Genomic DNA, 20,940 nt, shown 5'->3' with positions numbered 1-20,940 from the left:
GTGGCCAAGCTGGTACGTGCTGCTCTGAGTCTCCAGCTGCCCTTTGTTTGGCCATGTTTAGGTTGGTTTTGTTGAGAATCACAGGAACAGAGGATGATCCCTTATGTGCCTCTGAATCTAGAATAGAAATCTGCTGGCTGTAGTTTTTTTTGTAAGCCGACAGAACCAGTGGAGATTGTGTGTGTGTGTGTGTGTGTGTGTGTGTATACAGATACACATGCACACAAGGACAGAGGTTATTGCCCAGGGAAAACCTGGTATTGCTGCTCCAGTCTGGGGGGAAATTGCGTCTCCCTGTGAGACCACATTTTCTTATGACCTTCAACTGACTAGATGAGGCCCACCTACATTGTTGAGCAGGGCATTGCTGATGTACATGTCCTTCTAGAAGAGTGCCTTCACAGAAAAACTTACAGTAATGGTTGAGCACATACCCAAGTACTGTGGCCCAGCCACCTTGACAGAGTTAGCTAAACCATGACATTGGTGCAGATGCTGTATTGCCCTCATTTTGATAGTGACTGCAGAGTGTTGATGTGGATCACTGAAATGCTGCGTGGGACTGCATTCCTTCCTTACTGGGGTTTGGGAGCGAGCCTCTGCCTTTGTGTGCAGAAAGCCTGACCCTGTATACAGTGCATCACTGGGATCTCTGCCTAAATGTCACAAGAAGTAGGTGATGGACTGATGGAGAAGAAATGCCATGTTAGCAGGATTGCTCCCCGTCCACCCCACATGGGGCCCATCCGGTACAGCGGCATGCTCCCAGGGGTTGTGAAGAGGCCTGAAGTTGACAGTTTTGGGGGTTGACCTCTGCCTGGGGTTGGCCTCTGTGGTGCTCCTGTGACTTCTCAGGAGGTGCTGGTGAGGACAGTCTTCCTGGGCCTCAGTGGTCAGTGGAGAGCCTTCGGCTCATGTTTCTGTCCTGAGAATCTGACCCCTGTCACTCTGTTGTCTGGTGGCCCCAGTGTCACTGTCAATGTTCCCAGTTTGTTTGCTTATACATGCTGTGGTCCCTTTGCCCAGATGCCCACAAGATGCTCTGTTCCCTGAGGTCCATTTGTCTTACTAGAATGTCAGTGTCTGTGGTTCGGGCCCACTTTCCCAGGGTGGCCTTCACAGATTTGGGGCATTTCTCTAGAGTAACATGGTGTCGTCCTGTTGTTTGGAAGCTGGAACTGGTGTCTGTCACTGTCTCTCTGTTACTGTCCTCTGTCCTCTCTCCCAGGCGTGCCCCCCAGTGTCTGTTGGACGCTTCAGTCCTCCTTTCTGGGCTCTGTTGTATGTCTAATGGTTGCAGATACCTTTGGGGGTATGCTTCCCTTGGGGTCCTACTCCCCGATGGCTGTCCTTGCTGCCGAGCTCAGAGCCCCTGTGTCTCTGTGAGGTCTCTGTGACGTGTCTCCATTGTCTCTTTGTCTCTCATGGTGCTGTTCTGCTGGAGAGGACGGCGAGCCCCACCTTCCTGGGCGGCAGGTTTGCTGGGTGCTTGCCGAGCCTTCTTGGGGTGGGGGGCAGACCTATGATTGCTGCTGTCCTCACAGCCCTGCACGGAACCTCGGAACCTCAGGACCCCTTCTCCAGCCCAGCATGAGACGGTTTACTCCTGGGCCGGCGCCTCTGGCTGAGGTGAAGTCTGCAGCAGCTGACCCTGGCCTCCTCAGGCAGCCGTGCGCTGCTGGCACCTGTTTCCGTCTCACAGAACTCTGGGCTTGCCAGACTCTTCTACTGGAAATGCATACCTCTGTAGCTTTAAATGTTACAGCCTCCAATAAATGGTTTTCCTTTTCAACGTTTGCGTGTGTGCCAGTTGTTCATCATTTGCGCTCGTGCTGCCGCAGCAAGAGCTTTCTGTCTACTGAAGGTTCTTGTTGCAGCATAGGCAGGGCTGGGCCGTCCTTTATGTGCGGAGAGCTAGGTGGAACCAGGATCCCAGGACCCACATGTACTGCTTGTAAACACCATGCGGAGAGTTTTCAGTTTTAGTCTGGGAAGAATATGTTGCTGTAACACTTTTTAACGTTACATTAAGTATTTGTCCCAAATCTCAGTGTGTAAGATCGCATGTTTTCTGGAGACGTCCTGATGGTACCGTGTGGGGGTCTGACGGCGCGAGATGCCAGTCAGCCTGGACTGCTGGCCAGGGAGAAGGGACAAACTCAATGTCTAGTGTCTTTTCACTGCTTCAGGTGGTGGAGGCTTGAGATGTGGCCACCACAATGGGTGACACTGAATGTTTGCACATTTTGTGTGACGAGGAACAGGTTCATGCTCTGTAAAGCCATGTGCATGTTTACATATTTCACGTGGTCAGTCCTTCTCTTCCTCTGATTAACTGGGATTGTTGTGAATTGATTGCATTAAAGGGAACTCGGAATGCTGACAACAGGATGCTCATGCTCAGTATGAGGGCTGATGGGCAGTGTGCCCTGCTGCCTGTCCACAGTGGGTACACGGGGAGCCCTGTGGCTGCCATGCCATGTGCACATGCAGTGATGGGGGTGGGGGGCTCACCTATAGGCACCTGGACCGGGAACGTGGCACCGTTAGCCAGCGCAGGCCTGGGATTACCTGGAGGAGAGCATGCTAGCTAGCGGTAGCGTTGGATCGAGGGGTGCATACTTCTGAGATGATCCCTTACGTGTGTATATGTGTGAATGCAGAAAACATCGGAGCAGTGTGGGGCCGAGCAAACCTGTTTCCCAGCCCCGGCGGAACATCGTAGGCTGCAGGATTCAGCATGGGTGGAAGGAGGGGAATGGCCCTGTCACCCAGTGGAAAGGAACCGTTCTGGACCAGGTGCCTGTAAATCCTTCTTTGTATCTTATAAAATACGATGGATTTGACTGTGTTTATGGACTAGAACTTAATAAAGATGAAAGAGTTTCTGCGCTCGAAGTCCTCCCTGATAGAGTTGGTAAGTTCTCTTTACTATTTGTGCGTTGTATGCTTTAAAAATGATTATCGAAATGGATGCTTTTTGATGATTCTTTTGCATTATTGGTGTTTTTATTTTTACTGGAGTGCAGGCACTCCCGGTACACAGTTAAGTCACTGAAAGCACAGTCCAGGGAACTGTTAGGGATGTAAAGATGTATCAGGTTATTGGTGAAGAAATTGACAATCTGATAATTTCTAACATGGTTATTTCCTACATTTTGCTCACTGTTCACGTGGACTCTGATGGGTAAGAATATTTTATTAGCTCAACTATGCTGTGTACTTGTTTCATCAGACTGTGGTAGCTTATGCCTTTATTAGAAGCCTTATGTGAAGTGTAGCTTTCATCGTGTAATGTCAGTGGCATTGCATTTGCAGCCACACCTGAGGCAGCCACCCCCTGTTTGCATTGACTATGGAAGGGAGTCTTTAAGTGTCCCCCAGATGTGTTCCTCAAGACACAAGGTGTCCGTTAAATAATAATGACTGATTTTATCCTTGGGAATGAACTAAAATGTTATTGTTAAGATCATCTGCATTAACCTTACTTTCTTCAGAGTGTTCACTTTGAAATGTTTCCTTATTACAGTGATGCTACTCGTGTACGAGCATCTATCTGTTAATGCTTTTGGAATGGTCTTTAGAAGCTTCCGTGTTAACAAACTCCATCCCAGCAGAGGTGGACCTGGAGGGGTCAGGTTGTCAAGAGATGGCGCTCCTCAGTCCCCTGTCCCCTTTGTTCTTGCCCGTGTGTTCTTAGGACACACACTTCCCCCACCAAGTTAATTCTTTGCCAGGTCAGCAGGTTTCTTGTTGGTGTTCCCTGAGGATAGCAGTGCTGTGTATTTGTCTTTGTCAGGACAGCTCAGTTCTCACAGAGATCTTGCTTTCCATCTTTCTTATCCGTTTATTCAAGGTACCTCACTGAGCGGTGTTGCATCTTCGGCACCTGTTATATCTTCACCTGTTCCTGAGCCCCCCCCCCCCCCCCCCCGTAGGATGCCATGGTTTCCTCTTGATCCCCATGTGCGCCCATTTCCAATGTAGGACACAAACATCAGAGAGTCTTACCTTCAGGTGTTGAAAATGTCCAAACCTTTATATCCATTGTCTGTGCTGGGTAGTGATCACATATTCTTGTGACCCAGAAGTTTAGTCTCCCTCCTTCCTGGGGCGAGGCTGCCAGCCCACATGAGATTACCTGCATTCTGCTGCGTGGCCTGTGCCAGATCTCCTGAGTTCTTCTGCCATTGTAGGACAGAGGAAGTCCTTTTATGTTGGTAAAAACATGGTTTGAGCAAACCAAAATAGCCCCAAATCTAAGTATTTATGGTGATGGACTCAGAGTGCCTCCTATTTTCTTGGCAGTTCCCAGCAGGAGGCAGGGTTGCTTTTCTAGGGACTTACCAAGGAAATACAAAGGCTGCTATGCAAGCCAGGGTATCGCGTGCTGACTTGAATTGCTAGTTAATGTCGGTATTCCCTGTGGACCTCAGTCTGGAAAGCTGTGTAGCGGTCACTCTCATTCCACTGGGAAGGAGGCAGTGTTCATGGTCTGCATCACTCAGCAAACACAGCATCTTCTCTATGGGACCAGATCATGTGCTGGTAAAGGATCCATTGGATGATCAACAGGTTGGTTTTGTGGTGGTGAGAAAACATGTGACCTGCAGTTCGCTACCTTGATTATTCTTAAGTGTCCATAATTAAGCGAGTGTTTAGTTGTGTTCACATGGTCGTGGAGCAGGTCTCCAGAAAGTCTTCATCCTGTCGGCCTGTAGCTCTGTCCCTCTTTACCACCACCCCCCCCTTCTCCGTGGTGTTGATCACCTGAAACGCCTCCTAAATGGGATTGTAGAGTATTTGTGTTCTTGTGACCTCACTGCGCCCTTGCAGTTTGCAGCACCTCCTTCTCTCTAGGGCTGCACCATGCCTCCGTGCTCACGTGCACCCCTTCTGTGCCTCCCGCCCTCTGTGGGGCTGCGGGGGGTGATGCTGCTGTGGAGGTGGTGGGCCCCTGCTTTCCTGTCCCTTGAGGACAGTGCCCCAGGTGGAATTGCTGAGGTGTCCGTGTGCTGTTCTTCACAACGCTCGTAGCATCTTGGGTTCCCAGCTGCAGGCACAGGCTCTGGTTTCTCTCCTGTCCTCCCCGACCCTTGGCGTGCCCTGTTGGGTGGTTTTTTTTTTCGTTTGTGTTTTGTTTTTTTAAGATTTTATTTATTCATGAGACACAGAGAGGCAGAGACATAGGCAGAGGGAGAAGCAGGCTCCATGCCGGGAGCCCAGTGCGAGACTCGATCCCAGGACCCTGGGATCACGACCTGAGCCAAAGGCAGACACTCAACCACTGAACCCCCCAGGCGTCCCTCTCTGTCAGTTTTGATGTGAGTCTCCCTGACATTTAGTGATGTTGAGCATCTTCTCACATGCTTTTCGGCCACTTGTCTGTCATCTCTGCAGAAATGTCTATTCGGATCCTTGCCCACTTTCCATCAGATTATTTATTTTTTTGCTGCTGAGTTGTAGAAGTTCTTTATCTCTTCTGGAGACAGTTTTATTGTGACTGTGACAGGTTTGCTGATAACAATTCCAGATTCTGCACCACACTTAACCATGAAGGAGCTACCACATGTTGATTGTCAAGTAGCATCACAGGGGAGCATCTGGTTTCCTGAAAAGCCCCTGGCTTTCAGCAGCAGGGCTTTGTGAGGTTGGATTTTGTGTGTCCACTGGAAGAGCATGTGACTGACTACTGGAGCATATAGAAGAACCTGGCTGCCCTGTAGAGCTGGGCATCAGGAGGTGTACAGAGATGTGAAGCTACACACTTCCTACTACATTTTTATAAGAAGATATAGTTATTTTTTGTTAGAAATGAATTCTGTAGATTTGTCATTTATAATTTCCAACAGCTGATTCTGATAGTTATCCATATACTAAAGTGCATTTTATTTATTTATATATTTATTTATTTATTTATTTATTTATTTATTTATTTATTTATTTTTGCTAAAGTGCATTTTTAGATCCTCAGAAATATTTTAAGAATATAGGAGTCTGGAGATCGAACTTTGAGAACTTCTGGCCCAAAGAGTAGTAGGCTTTGTTTTAGTGTGTGGTGGGGAATTTTATGTAATTTTGGAGAATTCCTGCATGTGTAAGTGGAGAGAACCACCATATGTGCTTGAAGTGTCCTCCTAATAAAATTAGGTAACAGTATCTTTAGCAAGAAGTTACAATCTGTTCCTTTGAATTTTAACAGAAATAGAAGCGATTATGAATGAGTGAAATAGAAGTGCTAATTTGTTTTTAATGACAATTGTCTAAAATGTGAGGACAAGAGAAATCTTTGCATTAGGATCCTCCATGATTTTCCCACTATTAATAAAAGGAAGGTTGTGATTGTCCGCCTGCCTCTTCACACAGAGCAGGCCTGAGAATTAGTTTGTACGGTAGTTGTTGATGCCCTGGGGTCTCAGTGTGAGAATGCAGACGCTGTCTGAGCCAGGAACAGGATCACTGCAGGTGATGCCAGGTGTCATTAGGGCATAAGTAAAGTGGAGGACACGACAGGTGGCTGGTGTGGGGCTGATCTCACCTTGTGGTCTTGGAGACAGGAGCCTGGTGGGAAGGAGAGAGGCCCGTGGGGGCAGGGGGACAGGCCAGGAAAGGAGGCTGCCAGGCCCAGGGAAATGGTTTGATTTTCACATGACCAGGTGGAAGCACTGGGGCATTTTAAGCCAAAGCGCTGGCTGCCGTGATTGACACCAGGTGCAGTCTGGTCACCATGCATATGAGAGTCCCCTCTCTGGCCTGGCATGGGTGAAAATTCTTAGCTTGCATCCCTGGCTTGTGTTACCCAGGTGTTAATAAAGGGAAGGGGGGTGATGGTGTATGTGACCGCTCCTGCCCTGCAGTTAGAGTGAGGCTGTGATTACTCAGTATATAAAGTAACCATTAACACTAAACACTTTATATCTCGAATAAAACCATTGGAAGTTCCAGGTAGAATCAGTGTAGGGCAGAGGAGTGCAGGAGAAGAACCAGGAGCTGCCTGGGGACAGAACCAGGAGGTGCCGTGGGAGCCTGTGCTCTGGGCCCCCAGCAGTATTGTGGGCCTGGCCCCTGCTGCCTCCGGCTGGCCCTTGTGCCACTACTGTGGTGCGTGGACCACGTCTCAGGCTGTCCCTCTGCCGGAGCTCAGTCTCCACAGTACGGATCTTGTAAAACCCCCATGTGAACCGTTGTTTGCTTCTTGTCCACAGCGACTTCTCGAATCAGTGATGCCCACCTGGCCGACACGATGATCGGCAAGGCGGTAGAGCACATGTTTGAGACGGAGGATGGCTCCAAGGACGAGTGGAGGGGGATGGTCCTAGCGCGCGCCCCTATCATGAACACGTGGTTCTACATCACCTACGAGAAGGATCCCGTCTTGTACATGTACCAGCTCCTAGATGATTATAAAGAAGGCGACCTTCGCATTATGCCCGATTCTAGTAAGTGTACATTGGCAATCTTTGTTTCTGACAATTCCAAAGGAACTTGAATTTTAGAACGAGATATTTGATGATCTATTTTTGCACATGTATCTTTTTTATTTTGATCACAAGGGTTAAATTATTCTTCTAGTCATGCACCAAACATAGGTTGTGAAGTTTTGCATTTTTGCCTCAAGTCCTGTGCTTTCTATTTGGGTGTCCTATCCTGGGTGTGGACTTGTCCGTGGGTGGAGTGTGTCATGTAGACTCCTCATGAGTGACTTCCTTATTAACTCAGCATTTTCAGGGCTTATCCATGTTGTGACAAGTGTCTGTGCTTCATTTCTTTAAATGGCCAAGTACAGTTGCACTGTATGCACGTTTATTCACCCATCCGCTGATGGGCACGTGTGTTGTCGACCACCTCTTGGTGATGATGAAGGATGTTGCTGTAAACCTTTGTGTGCAGGTTTCTGAGTGGACGTTTGTTTTCAGTTCCCTTGAGTGCTTGCTGAGGACTGGGATCCTTGGGTCTGTGGTCACTGCTGAATCTTTGGGGAACCGTCAGACTGGTTTTCAAGACCGCTGTACCCTTTTCCATGCACGTCAACTGTGTCTGAGGGCTCTGACACAAACACTTCGTGTTACCTGACGTTTGGCTCTAACTGTCCTGGTTGCAAAACACTACCTCACCATGGGCTTGGTTTGCATTTCCCCGACCGCTACAGACGCCAGGCGGCCTTCTGTGTGTTACTGGCCGTTTCCATGTCTTTTTTGGAGAAGCCTATTGGTGCTGTCTGCCTGTTTCTCGTCGCCGCCATTCTGTTGCTGTGTTTATCAAGTCTGGGTCTTGGTGCGGATCTCCTGATGTGTAGGATTTGCAGACACTTTCTCATATTCTGTGGGTTTCTTTTCACGGTCTTGGTGGTGTTCAAAGCACAGAAGTTTTTCATTGTGATGAAGGCCACTTTAGTTTTCCTTTTGTACCTTGTGCTTTTGGTGTTGTGTCTGACAGTCTTTGCCAAGGCCAAGGTCATGATGACCTACCTCTTCCTTTTCCTTTACGGGTCTTGTAGGCATTGCTCTTACGTTTAGATCTTTGAAATGTTTTGCATTAATTTTCATGATGTGCTGGAGAGTCCACCTTCATTCTGCGCGTTACCTGAGCACTATGTTGTGGAAAGACTTGTTTCCCTGCTGGTGGTGGAAAGAAGCTGGCTGTGGATGGACAGCTGTGTTCCTGGGCTTTGGGTGCTGCTCTGTGTGCCTGTGCCTCGGGGGGCATGTGCCACACTCGGTTACCCGGCTCTGGGGTAAGTTACGATGTTGGGCAGTTGCTGAATCCTATGTTCTCTCTCAGGATTGTTTGGATTTTTCTGAGTTCCTTGCGATTTCATGAATTTTGGAATCAAGTTTCTGCAAAGAAGTCAGCTGGGACTCAGAGGGGGATTGAATCCGATCATCTTGACAATGTAAAGCCTTCTGACCTGGGAGCACAGGAATACTCTCCGCTTTGCTGAGATTTACAGATGTCTATCAACAGTGTCTTGATGTTCTCAGAGCAGCAGTTTTGTACTTCTTTGTTAGGTTTTATTCCTGAATATTGTGCTCTTTTTGATACTGTTATGAATGAAATTATTCTCTTAATTTCATTTTTGGGTGGTAAGCCTGTTCTTTTTTAAACTGCTCCATAGCCTTGCCTCCAGCACTGGGCTCCCTGGCCTGGATGGGGTGACAGCATGTCTGTTCTCGTTGGGTTCTTCCTCCAGCACTTTTGCTCATCTGGCCCTGACTTTCTACCTTCTTCGTCTTAGGGTTTGTCATAAGTCTGTAATGGAAAATATTTATATGGGCAGGAATTTAATTATCAGGAGAGTGTTCCTTAAGAGCATTTCTCCAGCCTATATGAAGTTGGATTTTTAACTTTTTTGTAGAGAAGGACCCACAGTAAGGACTGCTGCCTCACTGTTGGAAAGCGTGGGCCTTTGCATTGTGTGTGGTGTCCCCCAGACCCCCTTGCCCTTTTCTTTTCCTCCCATCCGTGAACTGCTTCAGCAAGTGTTTGGCCCACAATGATGATGCTCCGGTGTGAGTGCTGTGCAGGGGCCTCTGTGCGGGGGGCCTCGGCGAGAGGCCCTGACATCCTGCCGGGGTTGCTGAGGTGGCGGCCGTCCTAGCTCCTAAAGCTCTGTAAGCTCCCGAAGCTCTGTAAACTGGAGGTGCTCCTAAAGTGAGGCGGGCTTGGCGCCACTGCCTGGCAAGGGAACAGTGTGTGGCTCGGCCCTGTGGCTTGGCCAGGCTTCCTTGCTCAGAGACCCGCTGAAACAAGGCTGGGCGTGGGCTGGTCGAGGTGGCAGGCTCAGGGCTGCGAGACTGAGGGTGCTCCATATGGTGTGAGCAAGGCGCCTGGGGTGGGAGGCCGGTGCTGCTCCTGGCTGAAGAGCTCGCCGCACGTGCCCTACTGCTCCCAGCTTCGCCGTGGGAGCCGGTGGTCGCTTGTTGCTGTGCTCCGAGCCGTTTTCGCCCAGGGTGGCGTGGCGTGGCTTTGCCAGGGTCACCCGACAGGCCCCGGGCAGAGGGGACCTCTGCCATCTCGGGGGACCCGGGAGACCCGTTGTGATTGGTCTGGGCCGGAGGTTGGCGCTGGGCACCTGTGTTCAGAGCTCGGGAACTCATATCAGAGCACGGGAACTCTTACTCGGAAGCTGAGCTGGGGGAGACTGTGTGTGGTGGGGTGACCTGGGAAAGCCCAGGAGGGTGTGTCTTCTCAGCGTCCCAGGGGGCACTATTACCAGTGGCAAGTCCTGTGGGGCTCAGCTTTTCCCTGGTCTTGTCCTGCTGAGCCCTCACCTCTCATTCTCAGCTGTTACTACACAGGAGCCACGGGAATTTCTGCTTATGATTTTCAAAATCCTTTACCCACCCTGGTCCTGGGGGGTGGCACACTGTTTTAATAAATAAAGTTTTACGGGCATACAGCCACACCTTTCACTTAGGCACCCCCGCGGCTGCTCCCCTGTGACTGGCAGAGCTGAGTAGTCTGTGCAGACACCATACAGCCTCAAGCCTCACATATTTACCATCTGGCCCTTGAAGAAAACATTGCCGACTCTTGCCCTAGATAATCAGGGATGTGAAGTTTTTAAAAAATTATTATGAAAATAGACACGTGAATTGGTACATACCTAAGATTTGACTTTAAATTCTTTTCTTTCCCCTTTTTAACACAGATGATTCTCCTCCAGCAGAAAGGGAACCAGGAGAAGTTGTGGACAGCCTGGTAGGCAAACAAGTGGAATATGCCAAAGAGGACGGCTCTAAAAGGACTGGCATGGTCATTCATCAAGTGGAGGCCAAACCGTCTGTCTATTTCATCAAGTTTGATGACGATTTCCATATTTATGTCTACGATTTGGTGAAAACATCCTAGATGTCATCATGAACTTTGCCAAATTTGTGGAACTATTAAATGTATAATTTGTAGACATAAAGACTTGATTGCTTTCCAGTTTAATGAAAGCTTAAATGTCCCTGCGAACCCACAATCTCTGCCAGCAGAACTGGTTTTGTTCTGAATAGTACAGATTTATGTGAACACAAAGCATTTTGTGTAAGGAACTCCTTCCTCTTAAAAGAAGTCTGTGTGTCTGGAGGGGAGTTAAGGCAAGTTTGGTGCAAGTTAAGCTAGCATTGCGGTCGTGTAGAACTGTACTGGATCGTCCCCAGCTCCCCGTCACCATAGCTCTCCTTCTCTGCTGCCACACTGCAAGCGTAGTTTGGTACTGTCAGTACTGCCTTCTTTTTTGAGACGTGTATGTATCTCTATCTACCTGTCCAGCTCTGTGTGTGTCCATATGCACTACGCGCGCGTGCGCGCACACACACACACACACTCTTCCTTGGCAGTCCTTTCTTTGTGGATTGGGGTGGGGGTTCAATAATATTCTCCAGTTTAACAGGAGTGCTTGTCCTAAGTCAGTCCTATTTTGTATATTACTGCTGTCTATTTAAAATTAAATGTGGGCACAGGAGACAACATCAGGATGTTCAGCATGTTCTGGAAGTCGGAAGTTCAGACACTGTTTCAGTCTGGAGGCTTTAAATCATGAGTCCAAATATGAATCCCTTGAGAACAGCTGCTGGACCCACATTAGAATTCAACAAAACATTAGAAATCTGGGTCAAAAGCTGCCTTTAATTCTAAGCTTTGTAAATTTTTGTTTACATTTTTTTTTAAATCATAAATCCTCTTTCTGTTTTAAAGCAAAGCCCAGGTACTTGTGCACACACAGTGGTGCAGGTGTGTTTTGGGCGGCCCAGGCGGTCCGTTCATGTGTACAAATCAGTCTGGATTCTAGTACGTGGATCTGAGAGGCAGCAGTGCATCAGTGGTTTGTGTGTGTGTGGTAAGTTCCTGGCAGAACCTAGTGCTTTTATATTAGAAATACAAGTTTCAGAATGGTGTTGCCGCCTGCCAGCAGGTTCTCTGGAACACTTACTTTTATTACTGTTCTTACTGGTACATGGTTGTGGTCAGAAGGTTTTTCCCCACAAGAGGATCTAGATGCACAACAGCCAGGTCCCCGGCCGCCTTCTGTGGTGCTGCACGGTCTTGCTCCTCGAGTGCTGTTGATGTGGGCTCTCCCCATCCAGGGGCCCTGCCACGTCAGGGCCGGTCACTGCACTAGCCCCCCGGGTGTGCCTGGAAGCAGCCCGTGGCTGCATGACCCTCTGGTGGCTGATTCCCGCAAGTCGGGCTTCACCGGAATAGACCCGCAGAGGTAGTTGGTGTGCCAGCGACACGGCCATCTGTCCCTTTGTTTTGGATGAGCCCTGACCGTATGAAAGCCAGGAGAGAGGCAGGATGTCAGACCAGTCTCTTGTGGAGATTGGAAAACTTGCCTGAGTTCTGGGAGTCAGCTCCCAGATCGTGAGGCCTCAGAGACACTGTAGCTGTGGCCTCGGCATACTTGTCCGCATGGTGAGGCTGTGTGCTGTGGGGTGGTGACCTCGCGCGCTCTAGCCGGGCAGCGCCCGGCCTGTGTAGGTTGTCTCCCTGCGGTGAGCACCTGGTCTCAGACGCTCCTCCTGCTTGAACAGGGGTCATGCTGCACACCTGTCACCTCCTTCCCTGGAGGCTCTCGTCACAGTCCCTGCATGCGAATCTCCAGGCTGGACCCAGCTCCCAAGCGCATGTGGACACGTGTGCCCAGAGAGTGGGTGTGCCCAGCGTGTGCACCCGGACGTGACGAGGTGGCTTCAGGCTGAAAACCAGTGTTCTTGGGAAGTGTCCTGAGGGTTGGGTCACTTGGTGACTTGCATTGGGGTTTCCCGGAAAGTACCTGTAGCAGCTTCAGTACTACGTGGTCTGCCACTCCCCAGACGAACGTGACGCGTGACGATCACCGTTATGTTAATCAGTGTTCCATGTGTTGCCTTTAGGGTGGAAGGAAGGGGAAGGGGTTTTTTTGTTGTGTTCTTTATTCCCCCCATTCTTTTTACTTTTGGTGGCTCAGCCCACACTTGCGCGGTGACTGACTGCACTCCCTCGCCCGGTATTTCAGGCTTCGTTCTAGGCTCACGTTTCAGATCTGCATGCATTGCTTGCCTTTTCCTGCTATCAGAATGTTGGTTCCTTGTTCTAGGAGGCCAACATGAGTTTCCAAAATTATCGTGGGACTTGTGACCACACAAGACCTGAACCTGTATAAAATGTCCCGGCCTTCCTCACTGACCTGCTCTAGTGTTCTCGTGTCGTGTGCGTGTGACGTCCGGCTGCCACGTGAAGCTTCCGAGGAGAACCTTAGACGCAGACCATCCTTTTTTGCATGCTCTATTCTAAGTAGGATGTTCAATGTAACTAACTGAACTTGCATGTGAAAGATATTTAGGTTTTTTGTTTTCTATCTTTGTTTTTATTTGTTTTCAGTTTTCTGTATATTTGCTTCCTGTGCCGTTTTAGTGGTCGTAGGATGAAAGTGCACTGGCGAAGCCATGCAGTGCCAGCAGCAGGTGACTTCCCAGCTCTGTCGTGCAGCATTTGAAGGGACTGTGCATTCTCGAAGCCTCACAGTTACTTCTAAGCCAGAGTTCATTCCTGTCCTTGTTTTACGTGCCAAACCCCGAAGTGCATTGGGCTTGAATCTCTGAACGCTGTGGACCCATTAGAGGACTGTTCTGATTGTCACAAATTGTAGTGCCTGAAAACATTCTTAAGCTGATTGTCTTAAAAAAAAAAAAAAAAAAAAGAAAGTTCTCCAAAGACAAAACAGGAACAATTATTATAACAAAATAATTATGGTCGAAATGTCTGTGGTTCCTTGGAAATGCTGCGCTTTTTGTATTTCCACCATTAGTGCGGTGTGAGCGGATGTGTATAGTTCAGGGGTCGTCGTGTTCGCATCTTGCAATTAGGTAAATGACCTCATTTTCAGGCTTGAATTCATTTTTAATTTTAATTTTATTTTATACGATGTGTAGACAGTTCCCTGTTCTCTGCATTTAGAAGTATAAACAATATAAATCTGTTAATTCTGTAAGTAATTTTTATAATTATGATGTAACTCTATCCTATCCTTAAAACATTTAAAATAAACCCTTTATGTGCAACTTCTGACTGTAAATTTTGTGCTCATGAGCAAAATGTGATGTGTTAAACCTGCTTCTGGAAAAGTTTCTAAAATTTTACTATATGATTCTGAGTAACCTTTTCCCCATTTTCACCACGTGTCAACTGTCCGACGCACGCAGAAACGGGAAGAAGTCGAACTCCTACTTGCGTGAGGACACTTGGCAGTCCCCGAGGGGAGACGGGCAGGAAGCGACACTCAGGATGTGTAGTCCAAAATAATCAAGTTTGTGGTTTGCCATTCATGAGAAATTTATCATAAAATTTTAAACTTAACTATTTTAAATAGAATTAAATAATGCGTATTTTGTACTTTCACATCTAGTTTTGCTTTGTATATTGCTTGTAATGCTGTTAATACTTTAGTACCAACCAGTGCGAGTGCAGGGGCAGAGCTCCATATCTCCAGACGGGGACGCAAACGGCATGTGTGTTCTGTGCTTTATCTTCCTGGGTATAATTTTAATCAGTGAGGTTTAAAGAGTATTCATGATGTGCCTTTAATTAGATTTGTTTTTTGATGTTTCCCTGTTGAGCTGGGCCCACGGATCACATGGTTAAGGCTGGGGTGGGACAGGCCACCTTCCTGCTATGCTGGTGGCTGTGGGTACTGGTGCCGGGGCTGTGTGGAGTTGCAGGCAAGTGCTGGGGACTCGGGGGCCAGACTGGCACCGCCGGTGGAGGGCGGGTCTTATGTCGTCCTCCTGACATGCACCAACCCTTGTGCTACCGCAGGCGCAGCTGGGGAAGCGTTTCCCTGAGAGGGGCGGCAGGTTTCCCAGGATGGGTGATCGCTGGCCGCTGGTCACAGGCCTGCGAGTGGGTCTGTTTGAAGCAGTCCCGGCTTGGAGGATTGTGGGGGAGCCAGCCGGTTCCACTGTCCTTGGCGCAGCCACGGCGCTGGTGGTGAGTAAGGTGTGGGAGGTACTCCACAGCCCTCGGCCATCATGGTGTGGGACCCCAGGTCGGTGGGAGGTGCCCACGAGAGGGCTGTGGGGTCCTGGGGCACCCAGAGCCCACTGTCTCTCTGGACACATCTCTGACCTTCCTTCCTAAGTCAATGGCAAACTGTGTTTTCTTACTTTGAAATTATGCTGAAGAAATGTATGCTTCCGTTACAGGATTGTAGGAACTATTCTCTGTTTTTTTTTTTTTTTTCCTGTTTCAAAGATACTTTGAACATGTCTAGGTATTCTCGTCAGACTGAGGCTTCTGAGCCCATGTACATGGTCTCACCTCGTGTCTGTAAGCTCCCAGGCTGCTGAGCCTCAGGGTTAGGGGAGTCTTTGCGTTATTTCTGTGGATGTTTCAGAGAGTCTCTCGGCCCTTGTATTAGCCGTGAAATCTTTCAGCTTAGAGATCTCTGTGACAGATGGTTTTGGGTTCTTTTGTCTTGGCACATCATTTTGCTAAAAGTGACACTGTGTCTTTCTGCTTAGACCAGGTGGTGCGTTGGTCCCTGCCAGCCCAGGCGATGGTGACACTGAGGTGCGGGCCCTGGCTCACATTTCCTTCTGCTAGCTGTTTCCAGCGGGTGGTAGGGCGCCGTGTGCCCTGTGGGTGAGTCCCCATGCCCCTTAGCTCCATGCTGTGGACTTGGGTGCTCGGGCAGCACAGGGCTCAAAGCCCCGGATGAGCTACCAGAGCCCTTCATGGATCAGCACCTACACCTACCTGGGAAACTGTCTTTGTGTTGGCATGGCTGCGGCGGGTGTGAGCAAACAGGATAGAGGCAGGCCTTCTATGGACCTTGGCGCAAACGCAGAGCTGGCTGCCCTGGATTGAAATCCCGAATTTGGAGCCGACTTCGGCTGCAGACGGCAGAAGTAGCTTTAGAGATTTGCCTTGAATTTGTGTCCTGCTGGATGCGTGAGCCATCTGGTGGCTTCTGTTCAGGCACTGTGTGTACGTGTGACCAGAGGGGGGCATCCCCACCAGGTAGACAGGCAGGGTTCTGTCCCAGCAGTTCTTTACTGGGGACTGTGTGCTTGTCACCGACTGGGGGCTTCGTTTCAGCAGAATGTTGCTTCGGCTTGCCCTGTGATGCTCGGGTCCAGTCACCTTCACCCCTTGGTCATGTCTCCGTCATCTCCAGAATGGCCCTGTGCAGGGGAGCAGTGGTCAGGGGCTGAGGAGCATGTCTGAGGGGATGGAGCCCTGTCCATGTCATCCTGCAGCTGGGACTCCTGCCTGAGCAGCTGGAGGGGTCACGTCCACACTCGGGGTCCTGGCCCTGTTCCCAGAGGGCCCTTTGTTGGACTCGCACTTGTACTCAGAAGCCCGGACGTGTCTCAGCTGCCCTCACTGGCCTTCTTAAGGGCTCTGACCACACAGTGGGCCATGGGGGGCGATGGTGAGAGCACCCTCCTGCCGTGTGCATCAGGCCAAGGTGGTTTTAACTGCAGGTGCTCTCCTGGGGCTGAGGCTGGAGGTCAGGATGCAGGTGGGGCAGGGCTGGCTCCCCTGAGGCCTCTCCTGGCTGTGTAGACATGTGGCCTTACCTCTGTCTGTAAGGACACAGTCATACTGCATCGTGTCCCTCCCATCTAATCTCATTAAACCTCAGCAATCTCCTTAGCACCCCATCTCCACACGCTGTCCCCTTCTGAGGTCCGAGGTCCTGGGGTGTAGTTTGGGGGGCACCCTGCAGCCCACGGCCCATGTTCACATTTAGTTGGGCTTTCTTACTGTTAACCTAATGGGAAAGAAATCTCGCTGGTGGGGCGTTATTTTTGACAGACTTTTCTGAGTGATAAGTGAGGTTCTATTCTGGTATAAAAGGGGCGCAGGTAGATGTCACACACTGAAAAGCGAGAAATCATAGAGTTCTAGGTGTGGCCGCCAGCACTTCCAGGCAGGTCAGCTTGCCCTTGACCTTGCCCTCACCTGTGCATTGGGAGAGCCCTGGCCGGCCTCCTGGGTCCAGGGCAGCACGCACCTGACGTGGAGGCCACCAGCCACTGAGCAGGGATGGTCTGCCGCCCTCACAGAGGTTGCGTTGTCCCTCAGGCCTTGCCATGTTCCCTTCTCCATGGTTGGCTTCGGCTCACAGGTCCTATATCCTGGAACAGTGGGCAGGTTGTCATCGGTACCCTTCACGGAACTCTAGCGTCTGCCCACTTCATTGCCATAAAGCACCGTGGAGGTGTTGGCGATGTGTTCTGCAGTTTGTTTTATGGTGACTGAGAAGTAGACACGAATAAAGGTGTGTATGGGAATCTTCGTGTGTTTTCATGTTGTCATGGGCCCTGAGCTTCACGCTGCTCCTGACAGCTCTTGGAGACGCGGTGCTGGAGGATGTGGTGGCCGCTGGCTCCCCATGAGTTGTTACTTACAAAGTAGGTCTTGTCTCAGGGATGGTGGCTGCCACACAGGGAGGTCGTGCTCTTTAGAAGAGGCCGTGATGTCGGGCTAGGGGCAGATGTGCTCGCATGGACCTTGCCATCCCCCGAGTGGCTGCTTTTCTTCCCCTTTCTGATAATGTCTGACACTGCTCCCTCTTAGGGAAGTTGTCAGAGTTGACCAGGTTTCTAGGGGACGAGAAATTTGCAGGTGTTAAAGTTCATTGTGATTGTGGCCTCCGTTCATTAAGTTCCTGATGTGGATTTTTTTTTCTTTTTTTAATTTAAGTAGGGTCAGTGCCCAGTGTAGAGCCTAACTCGGGGTTTGAACTCATGACCCTGAGATCAAGCTGTGAGCTGAGATCAAGGGTCAGATGCTTAACCCGACTGAGCCACCAGGCGCCTCTCTGGTTTGGGTATTAAATATTCATCCCCTTATGGTTTGTTTGTTTCTTTTCTTTCTTTGTGAGAGAGACAGAGAAGCAGAGACACAGGCAGAGGGAGAAGCAGGCTCCATGCCGGGAGCCCGATGTGGGACTTGATCCCAGGACCCCATGATCACCCCCTGAGCCAAAGGCAGACACTCCACTGCTGAGTCACCCAGGCGCCCCCTCCTCATGGTTTCTAGGTAAAGCCTGTTGCTTTACTTAAAATGCTGCAGAATCTCATTCTGTTTTGATGTGTTTGCTCCAGAGACACAAACACAAAGGTTCTCACAGGAGAGACTGGGAGCTGGTGTGTAAGAGCATTGTCTTCTGTGGGAGGCGGGGAGACTGAGTGCATGGGCTCCCAGGGCACGTCCTTGTGGTTTTGCGGAAGCAGAGAGATGAAGGGACAGCTGCATAGGGGATGCTCTGGACCTCAGTCTCCATCAAAACTGGAGGTGAGGGTTTGATGAGACTTCATAGGGGAGTCCCCGGTGTTGCTGTCCAACGGATCTTTGATCCGTCACCAAGTCCGTTCTGACTGATTGAGCATTGATGCTGTTCAGACAACAGCAAACACACACCCTCTGGTCTGTTGTGTACGTATGGACATGGACACATTCCATTAGCCCCCAGGACGTGTCACGGAGCCAACGGGTGTATTTAGTTTGTCCTTAAAGTTCTGCATCCTTGAGTGGTGGATTTGTGAGCAGAGCCGTGGAACATTGCTCACTCTTCGGTACCACACATGGGAGTGCTGGGGCGCCCCCGCTGTGGTCTGACCTCAGGGGGGCAGTCATCCAGAACTGCTCCTAAACTTTGTGGCCACCGGATCTGTGGTTACACGGCAGCTGCAGGAACCGTGCTGTGGGGCCGGTTCCCCGGGCCGAGAAAACCACCCTGGCAGGGTGTGGGATCTGGTCTCCGTTCTATTTGCAGACCTCTCTATGCCCCAGTGTCTTTCCTTGCAGGGTTTGTCTTAACCTCTCCAAACTTCTCACTTTTTATCCAGAATAATACGATTTCCCATTTCTTTAAAGCACTTGGGAAAGATGAGTAGTGTTCACAAAAACAGCTCAGAAGGTGGTAGACCATGTCGTGTGTATGGTAGTGGAGCTGGTGCTGGCCCCAGTGTCACTGCATCAGGCCGTCCGTGCCCCCCTGCCCAGTGAGCTGCCTTGTGCCTGGGCGTTAGCTGATGGACACAGGGCTGTGGGGACATTTGTTCCTGTTGTCTTCCCCACTGTGCCATGCTCCCCGGAGGAGATCCCGTCTGCCGACTGCCATGTAAACATTTCATTTCTCTGAAACCAGAGAGCAGCATGGAACATAGCAAGGCACAGATTGCAGCGTGTCCTCCGTTGGCATTGCTCCCCGCTGCCTAGGAGTCAACCCCGTGTTGGGAGTGTGGAGTCCAGTGGGTCCAAGACCCAGACCTTCCACGGGATGCCTGGTAGGATGCGTGCATGCTCCGGCAGCCCCAGCGTGGATCCCAGAGACAGCCGTCGCCTTGTTTGCCATCACCTCGTTTCCTGTTACCGGCAGAAAACCCTGAAATTTTTTCCCTAGTTTTTCTGTCTTTGTTATCTTAAACATCCTAAAACTGTGTCACGTGTTTTCACGTTTCAGGTTGCAGTGCCAGGCTGGCCGCAGGCTGAAGAGCTAGCTGTCTGTGGTTTTGCTGGACACCCATCCTGTCGGCAGCTGCCCAATTTCCGTCTATCGTTACCTCTGCCTCCTTCGGAGGAAAAGACCAGCTTTCCCTTTCGGGTGGGGATATCGCTCCATTTGGTGGATTTCAAAAAGCTTAAATATTTGGAAGAAAGAAACTTAAAATAGGACTTTTGAAAACCAAGGCACATTAATGTTTTCCTTATTCTGTGGAAAGAATGCTGAGTTTTACTGAATAGTTCACATACTGATTTAGCACAGAGCTGAAGGTAAAGTAGAAGTTCTTCAGAATTGATTTGAGAGGCCATTATAATCAGCCGCTTTAGTTTGAGGCTAGTTGCTAAATCTTTTCAAGACAATAAAGTTCCTTATGTAACTAAACATCCTGCTGAAATTCCTCTGCACTTTGTGAAACCAATAATGTCTATAAAAGTAAAACGATCATGCCTTTAATTAGGGATCCTTCTTAAGGATCATGGTAATGGAATTTTATGCTTGATGGATGGGTTTTTTTATGACCTTTAAAGGCAAGATTGTAAGAATCTCATGTTATGGATGTTTTCAGATGGTTATGACCTAGTTCACAGGAAGTTCTGTCTAGAGCATCCTCCTGGAAGCACTCTGGTGGGAGGAGGCATGTTGTCCATGCAGCACCGAGGTGGAACTCTTGGAGCAAGTGCGCCCTGGGGTCACCCAAGAGCCCATCCTAACGGCTCCCTGCTCTCATCAGCTGCCTGCCAGCCTCAAGCACGTTGGCATTCCTGTGAAGCTCAGTGCTCAGCCGAGTCGGGAGGTGCCCCAGCTGTTCTGTCCTCCTTCAGGAGCTCTGGCTGCCAGCCTGCATTCCCATAGCATCGTGACCAGTGTCCCTGGCCACCCAAGTGTTGGCGTGGTCACCTGGCACTGCTGTCGTGAAGTCCCTGCTGCAGCCCAGCTGCCAGTATGAGTGTAGTCCTGGTGACAATGGCTGTGTGGTCAGCAGAGGCACAGACCCAGAAGGCATGAGGTCCACCTGCCCCAGCCCTGCCGTATGGCCTCTGCTCAGGCTGCTGGGCGGAGAGAGGACCAGGACAGAACCGCTTACTGCACACATGGTGCTGTTCCTGAACATAGCTGTTCACCCTAGAATGGCCCTGCTGGTGGCAGTCAGGGTCTATGAGGAGAAACACCAGATCCCAGCCCCATGTGGCTGTGCTGGACTTAGAGCTGCGGGCCATGGCCATCTGCGCCTGTCACTGCGGAGCGGTGTGTGCAGGTGTGGCTTGCTGTGGTACGTGGGAGCGTGTCCGCCCTGTGACGTGGGGCTTCTTTCTGAGAGGTCCTGGGGAGCGGTGGGGGTCTCACTGCTCCCGCACCTCGCCACCACGCTGTGCTGACCACGGCTTGCAGAGAGTGGCCAGTGGGCCCCAGGCTGCATGTCAGAGCAGGTGGCCAAGCAGCAAGCACCATGCGAG

The 20,940-nt window shown here is 50.1% G+C and overlaps 1 protein-coding gene across 9 annotated transcripts in view; it reads left to right on the top strand.

Annotated features, from left to right (window-relative positions):
- Nucleotides 1–14,030, top strand: part of SPIN1 (spindlin 1) — a 74,352-nt gene extending 60,322 nt beyond the window's left edge. For all 9 annotated transcript variants that reach the window (XM_041739598.1, XM_041739609.1, XM_041739646.1 and 6 more), the window contains 3 exons: nt 2,664–2,917; nt 7,206–7,439; nt 10,652–14,030. In XM_041739598.1, the coding sequence (XP_041595532.1) occupies nt 2,664–2,917; nt 7,206–7,439; nt 10,652–10,851 (688 nt within the window). In that variant the 3' untranslated portion in view covers nt 10,852–14,030. The remainder of the gene's footprint in view (nt 1–2,663; nt 2,918–7,205; nt 7,440–10,651) is intronic.
- The last annotated feature ends 6,910 nt before the right edge of the window (nt 14,031–20,940 follow it).

Source organism: Vulpes lagopus, chromosome 2, assembly GCF_018345385.1.
Source record: "Vulpes lagopus strain Blue_001 chromosome 2, ASM1834538v1, whole genome shotgun sequence".
Taxonomy (NCBI): Eukaryota; Metazoa; Chordata; class Mammalia; order Carnivora; family Canidae; genus Vulpes; species Vulpes lagopus.
The sequence above is the reverse complement of the archived record's forward strand: the minus strand, read 5'-3'. Positions and strand labels throughout refer to the sequence as shown.